The sequence below is a fragment of the Onychomys torridus genome, chromosome 8, assembly GCF_903995425.1.
Source record: "Onychomys torridus chromosome 8, mOncTor1.1, whole genome shotgun sequence".
In the NCBI taxonomy this organism is placed as follows: Eukaryota; Metazoa; Chordata; class Mammalia; order Rodentia; family Cricetidae; genus Onychomys; species Onychomys torridus.
Window position 1 is genome coordinate 103266312 of NC_050450.1, and position 8834 is coordinate 103275145.

General features: G+C 52.9%; 1 protein-coding gene across 1 annotated transcript; it reads left to right on the forward strand.

Annotated features, from left to right (window-relative positions):
- LOC118588787 (E3 ubiquitin/ISG15 ligase TRIM25-like) lies at positions 1–6977 on the forward strand. The gene is made up of 6 exons (XM_036195330.1): positions 1–765; positions 3617–3712; positions 3876–4109; positions 4904–5066; positions 5263–5325; positions 6418–6977. Exons 1-6 carry the CDS (start codon positions 1–3, stop codon positions 6975–6977), a joined length of 1881 nt encoding a protein of 626 aa, XP_036051223.1.
- Positions 6978–8834: the final 1857 nt, after the last annotated feature.

The window sequence follows — 8834 nt, forward strand, 5'->3', positions numbered from 1 at the left end:
ATGGCCCTGGTGTGCAAGACCATGTCCCTGGTGCAAAGGGACATGTCCTGCTCCCCGCCCCCTGCTATGCTTGGATTTTTCTCTGTCTTCTCAGGATCAGGGCAGGACCAAGTCCCCTTGCAGCTCCCTTCCCAGTCCTCTAGAGCTTCTCAAATGCAGCAGCTCCTGATGAGCAACAACAGCAGTCAAGGCATGTTGGAAGAACAAGTCCTCTGTCCCATTTGCCTGGAGGTGTTCCGAAACCCCGTCACCACCGCCTGTGGCCATAACTTCTGCATGACTTGCCTCCAGAGTTTCTGGGACCACCAGGCTGCCATCGGGGAGACATACTATTGCCCCCAGTGCAGAGAGTCCTTTCCCAGTAGGCCCCGCCTCTGCAAGAACGTCATCCTTGGGGAGATGGTGGCTTGCTTCACCCAGGCCAAGGGCCAGACCTTAGGGCCCTTGTGGAACCTGGCTGGCCCCACAGATGTGCCCTGTGACTTCTGCTCCCCACAAAAGCTGAGGTCGGTCAAGTCGTGCCTGCAGTGCATGGCTTCCTTATGCAAGAAACACCTGCGCAGCCACTTTGAGGACCAGCTGTTCCGGGACCACCAGCTGCTGGAGCCCGTGTGGGACCTCAAGAATCGCTTGTGCCGCAAACACCGCAAGCTTCGGCAGCTGTACTGCCGCACGGAAGGCAGCTGCGTGTGCGGAACCTGCCTGCTGGAGGAACACAAGAACCATGACACCACCCCGCTGGAGGATGAACGGGCCCGCAAGGAGGTGAGGAGGGGTGAGGAGGAGGGTGCTCCAGGTTCTTGGAGGCTGTCACATTTCCCTGGAGGAAGGGCACGCAGCTCGACCCAGGCTTAACAGCACCAAATACTTGAGATTGGAAGGCAGGCGTTTGAGAGCCCAGGCAATCTAAGCGACAGGAGAACCCGTCTGGTAGGGCCTGTAAAATGGGTGAGGGTAAAGGTGCTTTCTACCCTGATGATCTAAGTTCCATCCTCAGAACCTGCATTTAAGTGCAAGGAGAGCTGGTTGTGATGATGCGTGTCTTTATTCCCACCATTTGGGAAGTAGAGGCCAGCTTGGTCTACATAGTGAATTTCAGGACAGCCAGAGAGCTACATGTCTCAAGGCAGCGGCAGCGGCAACGGAGGCAGAAGCACCGTTTAATCCCAGCACTTGAGAGGCAGAGGCAGGCGGATCTCTGAGTTAGAAGCCAGCCGGGTCTTCAGAGGGAGTTCCAGGACAGCCAAGGCTACACAGAGAAACCCTATCTGGGGGCGTAGAGGGTGGGGATGAGACTCGACATCCATACGTGAGCCTTGGCATACACACATGCCCCACAGTAATACTAAGTTTTCTAAGTTAGGCAGCTGTTAACATGAGTCATGTTACAGTATAGGAAGGAAGTTAGGTTAATAAAGTGCAGAACTGCATGTCAGAAGTCTCCGTCTATAGTGAACAACAGATGGTGACGGAGAGGAAGGGTTGCTCATAGCAGTCTCCATTAAAGATGTACCCAGGAAATCCCTGTGACTTGCTTCTTTCTCTCAAGAAGCCATAGAAGGGGCAGCTGGAGAGATGGCTCAGCAGCTAAGAGCACTGGTTGCTCTTCTAGAGGACCTGGAATTGATTCCCAGCACCCACATGGCAGCCCACATGTAACTCCAATTCCAGGGGGACCAGAAGCGCTCTTAGATGTGCATGCAGGAAAAACATCCATACACAAAATAAGATAAAATGTTTAAAAAATAACTCCTCGGAAGAAACATCAACTCCTTCCTAGCTCTTTCTTTAGTTTTAGTTGAAGCAGTCTTCCTGACCCTGCACCATGTCTAGTTCACTAGGGAGAACCCTGTGACCACTTCATTAAGCAACACCCCTTAGGACCCGACGTGCTTGTGTGCGCTGCAGTCTCAAGGAGGTGAACACTCTAACAGCTGGCACAGCTTCTGAGAAATGAGTCTTCTAACAGGCTGTGCAGGAACAGGTTCTTGTGAAAGTAAAAACAAGCATTAAAAAAAAATGTTTATTTCAACATTATCAAGATTTAAACACAATGCATACACCCCTGTAATCTGTTTCCAACACTCAGGAGGCTGAAACAGGAAGATGGCTTCGAGTTTAAGGCTAGCCTGGTTTACATAGCTAGTTTCCAGCCAACTAGGCCTACCAGTGGGACCCCACTTCAGCAGTTAAGAGACCTGGGTTCTGTTCCCAATGCCTACATGGTGGCTTACATCTCCACAGCCAGTAGGCACACACAGGGTGCACGGACATTACATCTAGGTAAAAACACCCATACACATAAAAAAATGATAATAAAATGAAACAAAACTGAGCATACCTGAAGCAGTGGCACTTAAATGGCTTAGGCAAAAGGACCCCAAGTTCAAGGTCAACCTGAACTTTTACAGGCTACATAAAATAAACTCTGCCACCCCCAAATAAAAACCAGAATGGGAAACTGGCTCAGTAAGGTGCTTGTTTTTTTATAGGCATGAGAACCTGAGTTCAGCCCCCATGTGAAAACAGCCAGGCATGGTGGTGCACTGGAGAAGCAGAGGCTTGCCTGCTGGCTAGTCTAGCTGAATCAATGACTCTAGGTTCAAGGAGAGACCCTGCTACAGAAAAAGTGGGGGGAGGGGCTGGAGAGATGACGTATCACTAAACACATAATTTAGTTCAACTGACCACTGTTTCACTGTGAGCCTCTCAAAAGAAGGAAGTCCTACCTGGACTTACAGGCTGGCCAGCACCATTTCCCTATAGGAACTTATCAAAGCACTGTTCTCCCTATTCTAATACAAGTATCTGTGGGGGTATGGAGCTAAGCAGCACCCCACCCCCCACCCCGTACCCAGGAGTGTGGTTCCACCACTTCCTACCTAGCTCAAGCCATTGAACCCTTCCAGCCCCTTCCTGAGTCCGAAACCCTGTGGTCACCACTTTCAGGAGCAAGGAAACTGATTCCTATGAACGAGGAAGCAGATTCTGGGGCAGTGAAAGAACAAAAATGTCGCTGTGTGTCACGACACAGGAGTGTGGGTTCACGCGGGTCCATGGAAAGAAGACTCAGAGACATCTTAGGAATGAAGCTAGCCTTTCATGGCTGCAGGGGTGGGGGGGGGGGTCCAGTCTTGAAGGACTGAAGCACTTTCCCTTTGCCTTGGGCGTTTTTATTTCTTTGTATTTACAGTTTAGCCAGTTAATTTCCTTACCTTCAAACCAACCTAAAGGAGCTCCCAGAAACAAAATGCCAAGTGCAAATTACTTGATTTCTCAGGTACCACGGTTTTCCAGGTTTCCTGAACCAAGTTTTGCGTAGGCCTTTGATCCTTGGGAGACTCTCCTTGACTCTTAGACCAGATTCACATAGGGGGATAAGAGAAACAGAAGGTGTGGTTAGAGAAAGGGATTAGGGCTAGGTGCTGCTCTCTGGAGCTAGCCAGGAGCTCAGCAGGAATGCACTACACAAAAGCCAGCATAAATGACAGGACATCTGCCCTTCAGCCCTGGCCTTAGGCTCACGGAAGCCTGTGAATACAAGGGGTATATCTCTTCCTGGATTGGCTCTTCCTCTGCCCCTCACTCGTTTCTGCCCTACCACCACATGTTCCAGGTGGAAGTTCGGAAGATTCAGGCCAATGTGGAAAACCAGATGCTCATCATTGCCTCTGACAGCCAGAAGCACCAGGGACGAGTAAGCTTTCTCTCGGTAAGGCAGGCTACCATCACCCCAGGTGTCCTGGTAGCCCACGGGACCTCCCAGAAACTGCAGGGGATCATGGGGAAGGAAGGGATGCCTGGCTTGATTTTGGACCAGGAGAGTTGGGTGTAGGATTGGAATTCAGGGATGTCCCCCTACACACCCACCCCAGAAACTGATTCAAACAGTGCGAGATGAGGTGAACAACTGCTTCTCAGAGATCCTTCATGAGATTAAACAGCTGCAGATAAAGGTCTTGGATTTTGTGGAGAAAGAGGAGGCGGCCGCCCTGAGAAAGCTGGGCAACTCTATCCAGCAAAGCCACAGCCGGCTCCTGAAGCTGGAGGGGGACAGCGTCTGGCTCCAGAGCCTGCTCACCAACAGGAGCGATGAGCAGTTCCTACAGGCAAGACCCTCTTCCCTCCACTACACACACACACACACACACACACACACACACACACACACACACACACGGATTTACCCAGACCTGGGACAAAGTGATCAGGGTGTGAATCTGCATTGCCTTGCCCACTTCACTTACTGGGAGAGCCCCAGGTCAGCATCCTGAGCTCTCACCAACACCCACTGTGTTTCCTGTACTGCAGAGATCAGCTCTCCGTTCACTTTCCTGCTTTTGAGTCCCAGGAGAAGATGGGGAGTGCCCTGGGACTCGGTGTATGTAAAATAATCTCCCCCCCAAACCACAGCCAGAAGTGAGGTCTAGCCAGTCTATGTATTGAAATTTATTTTCCTCCTTAGCCATGGTCTGATGGTACTGCAAGGTCAGGGTGGGAGGGGAAGGTAGAGATGGGGAAGTGCCAGGCAGGTGGGTGACCAAACAGTGGCATCGACTTTCTCTATGCCCTATGTTTGGGACCTCCTAACATGGATCTCCTTCCTTAAATTGCCCTCATATCCCTGAACAGATTTCAAAGATCATTCCTCTCTTGTCTGTCTCTGGACAACAAGATGAACTTGGCAATGATCTTTCTGAGCAATTAAAGGTTCAACTGAGATCCTCCAGCTGTTTTCTCCAGCAGCCAGACCACCATCAACACCCTATCCAAACAAACAGGAGGAGACAGATGCTCACGTTTGAAAATGGGCAACATCTCCTTCAACTGCCCATGGAGGCACCCCTGGCAGGTGCCTGAGCCGTGGCTACAGGGGTACTAGCTGCCCCTCTCTACATAACAGGACTTCGCCAGACTCAGGCATATCCCGGTCTGCATGGAACCCTTGATCGGCGCCAACTGTGAGGAGACACAGAGCTTCCTTCAGCTGCCAGAGACCCTGGCCCAGCTCCGCACCCGGCTGATGGACATAGGTCGCAGCTTCATCAACCAGCTGCTCTTGAAGGGTCAGTCTCTGAGAAGTCAGTCTGTGGCATCTTGTCGCTTGGGAGTGGCGCCTCCCCACAGGCAGTGACTGTGGAGCCCTGCCTGCCTGTGTGCACACCTTCCCAGGTCACATGGGCTCTGGGATTGGCTAAGCCCCTCTCAGGAAGGATGCTGGGCTGTAAGAGGGTCCTCAGCAAAGCTTCTCCATCTCCCCAGGCATCAAGATAAGCTGCTACGAGGTGCTGCCCCAAGCTGTGGACAGGAAAACACTACTCCAGCGTGAGTTCTCAAACCAGAGGCCAACCTGGGGGAGGGGAAAGGGAGAGGGGCCCCTGGGGGCTGTGCCTTCCCCGCCCCAGCTGCTTCCAAAGCACCTCCTTTTCTCTTTCCTGACCTCTCTCACTGCAGACTGGGGACCTCGGAGTTAGCCTGGGCTCAAGGCCCTGATAGGAAGAGAGGGAGACCCTGTCTGTTTCTACCTCAAAGGCAGCTCTTCTGTGGCTCTCTGGGCCTTGTGTGTCATGACTCTGTCCTCATGGGGTTAGCTGCCAACTTCCCTGGGAGATTAGCCCAGTCAACTGGAGTAGGCCTTATTTATTCTTCCAGCTCCAGGTCTGCTGTCCCTACAAGCCCTTGCCCTGGCCTTGGCCCTCGGACCAAATCCCAAGGCTTTTGAGATATTGAGGGTCAGATAGGGAACATCTTTGACCTGTGGGTCATCTCAGCCAGGAACCCTTCACCCTCCTCCAGTCTCATTCCTGAACAAATAAGAAAGGTGGTTATATAAGATGATTACGTTAGGATCTGGGGGGAGGGGAGCGAGCCCGTTCCCAGCCCCTCCAGAAAAGTTCAACGATGCTCAGGGTCTTACTCCTCCAGGCTGTCTGCTGAAGTCTCATCTGAGTTGGGCTTTTAGGAGGGCAGGGTGGGGGGTTGGAGACAGGGTTTCTCTGTGTAGCCCTGGATTCCTGGAACTCACTATGTAAACCAGGCTGGCTCAAACTCAGAGATTCACCTGCCTCTGCTTCCCAAGAGCTGACATTAAAGGCCTGTGCTGCGCCCCCCCCCCCCCACCCCAAACTGAGCTATTTTAAGGGCTATTTTAAGGAGTAGTGTGGCAGCTCATGCCTGTAATCTAGCACTGGGGAGGCTGAGGCAGGGCAGCCGCATCAAGTTCAAGGTCACCCTGGGCTAAGCTGGGCTCAGAAGCACAAAAATAAAATAAATAAAAATAAACCAGTAGGTAGAGAGGGTGCCACTTCTAGGGACCTGGGCTGGAAGCAGTCTGAGTCCCTTGTACCTGCTCCTTGCTAGGACCCTGCCCTGGGAACAATAACCCCGGATCCCTTGTGCCTTCACCCCCCACCCCAGGTTACTGCAACCTGAACTTCGACCCTGCCACCGCCAATGAGGAGCTGTTCTTGTTCAAGGAAACGCACTCAGTGTTGAACCTGGGCATCCTGCTGGAGCCCTCCACCACCAACACTCCTTTAGTGGGCTTCAAGCAGTGGCCCCAGGTGCTGTGCTGCCCGGGCCTGTCCGAGGGCTGTCACTACTGGGAGGCCGAGGTGTCCAACTCGTGGATGTGCCTGGGTGTCACCTACCGCCACAGCCCTCCGCTGCTGGGCAGTCGCTCGCATCGCAACATCGTCTACCTGCTGGGCCGCAACCCCTACTCGTGGTGTCTGGAGTGGGACTCGCTCAAGTTCTCGGTGTGGCACAATAACACGCAGACGGTGCTGCATGGCTGCTACCAGCACACGCTCGGCGTGGAGCTGGACTTCGGCGCCGGCTGCCTGTCCTTCTATGGCGTGACGGGCGGCGTGAGCCTCCTCTACCGCTTCCTCACCTCCTTCCTGGAGCCCCTGTACCCCGCGGTCATGGTCAGCAGCGGGGCCTCGCTCACACTCAAGCAGTACCCCGAGGCATAGGCAGCGCCCGCCGGCCCAGGCTGGCTGCCAATAAAGTTAGACTCTAAGTACTGGCTGGGCAGGAGTGCTGAGAGGGTAGTGGGCCCTGGCGTGCGCCCCTGCGCCCAGGATAAAAGTGGGTGGGCCACCTGCTTCCCAGCCCTGTCTGGACGCCATCTGCCGCCTGTCTGGAAAGTCCTGATAAATTAACTTGAACCAGACTGGAGGTCCCCTAGGGATAGGGATAGCCTATGTCCTTCAGAAACCAAAATCCTGTCTTACGCACTACCCGCTCCCTATTCCGTCAGCAACCCTTGGTCTTGCTTCTCAGGCTCACACTTGTCGCTTCCCACTGTCTTCAAAGGCTGTGAAGCCTCAGACTAGCCAAGACTTGAGCCAAGCGGCTTCTCTCTCCAGGTGGCCTTCTGTGAAGTGAGTGACCCTGGAGAGTTGGGCAGAGTTCTAGCTTATCTGGGGACTGGAAGGTTAGGACTGAGGAGCCCAGCCCTGTCTTAGATGCAGTACCAGTGGGCTGAGGACCGAGGTCCAGGTGAGAGGTGGTGGGCAGAGCAGCTGACCTCTCTAGAGCAAAGTGTCTCCTCCAGTCAGTGGTGGTTGGCAGTACAGAAAGCTGGATGGGGGCGGGGGCAATCTATACCTCCCACCCTCATCTTTATGATTTGTGAGAGCAGTTCCCTGCCGGCCCCCCATGAGCCCACCCCACTCACAGGGGGCTGGCTGTGGACATCCAGGCTTTTGTAATCTAACTTGCCCAATGAGAGGTCTGGAATTCTGTGCAGTGTAGCTTCATCCAAGGCCAGTACAGGCCCCTGCTAAGGGACCCTGCCCAACCCCCTACCCCCCAAGCCGAGGGTTCCTGTCCATTAGGAAAGCACTCTGAATTTCCAGACTCAGCCAGCCACAGTTCCTGCGGGTTTAAAGCAAGGCCTCGACCAAGTTAATGATCCATGAACTGATAAAGGTCATAAGAAAGAGAAAAGCCCCTAGGGCAAGGCAGCTGACAGCCAGACTAGGTACCCCACCATGAGGGCACTTGGGAATTCAACCCCTGCCCTGCCTGTACTGGGAGAAATTAGTAATCCTGTTTTCTCCTTGAGGCACCTTTTCAGGGTGAGGAGAACAATGTTGTGCTTTGAAGGTCTCCTGAGGTGCCTTCTTGTGACACCTCTGAGCAAGCCTTGGCTGTGACAGAGAGGTAGCCTTTCTACCTGGAGTCTTCCCTCAGCTCCTGACTAATTTCCCATGGGCTGCTGTTCCCGTAGGGGGCAAGGCTAAGAAACTCTTTCCCTGTATTGAGGAGAGAGGCTTCCTTATCCCGAAGGCCTAGATCATGCCTCCCCACCTGACTCATTCCTCCTGGATCAGGAAGAGAGCCAGCAGGGCATGTGGTAGATCATACCTGTAATTCTAGCATTCAGGAGGCTGAGGCAGGAGGATTGCTGCTTCCTGTAGGGAGTTGCTTTAACAACGCCTCCACCCCACCCCCCAGATCCCTAGGACATGTAGCTACAGGATGGTGTGTGAGAAGCCATGGCACCCTGGGACACACATCTGAAGACTTGTATCTTTTAATTTCTTAAACAGTTGTTCTTCATTTGGGGATTCCTTATTTGGAGACTCCATGTCTTATCAATAGAGGGAGTATCCTCAAGCCAGTAAAACAAAATGTTGAGGTCCCTTTGGCCATGGCTTAGCACACCACTTCACAGGAGAACATGTCACAGAGGGTAAAAATCATATTGGAGGAAATGGGCCTTCTAATTGCTTCTATGTGGTCGGTGCACATGATATAGAACGCTTTCCTAGCATACTCAAAGCCCTGGGTCCAGCACAGCAAAAAATAAATAAATAAATAGA

Coding starts and splice junctions, on each gene's coding strand:
- LOC118588787 (XM_036195330.1), top strand. CDS start 1: ATGGCCCTGGTGTGCAAGACCATGTCCCTGGTGCAAAGGGACATGTCC. Junction 766..3,616: donor ATGAACGGGCCCGCAAGGAG/GTGAGGAGGGGT, acceptor CACATGTTCCAG/GTGGAAGTTCGGAAGATTCA. Junction 5,326..6,417: donor CAGGAAAACACTACTCCAGC/GTGAGTTCTCAA, acceptor CCCCCACCCCAG/GTTACTGCAACCTGAACTTC.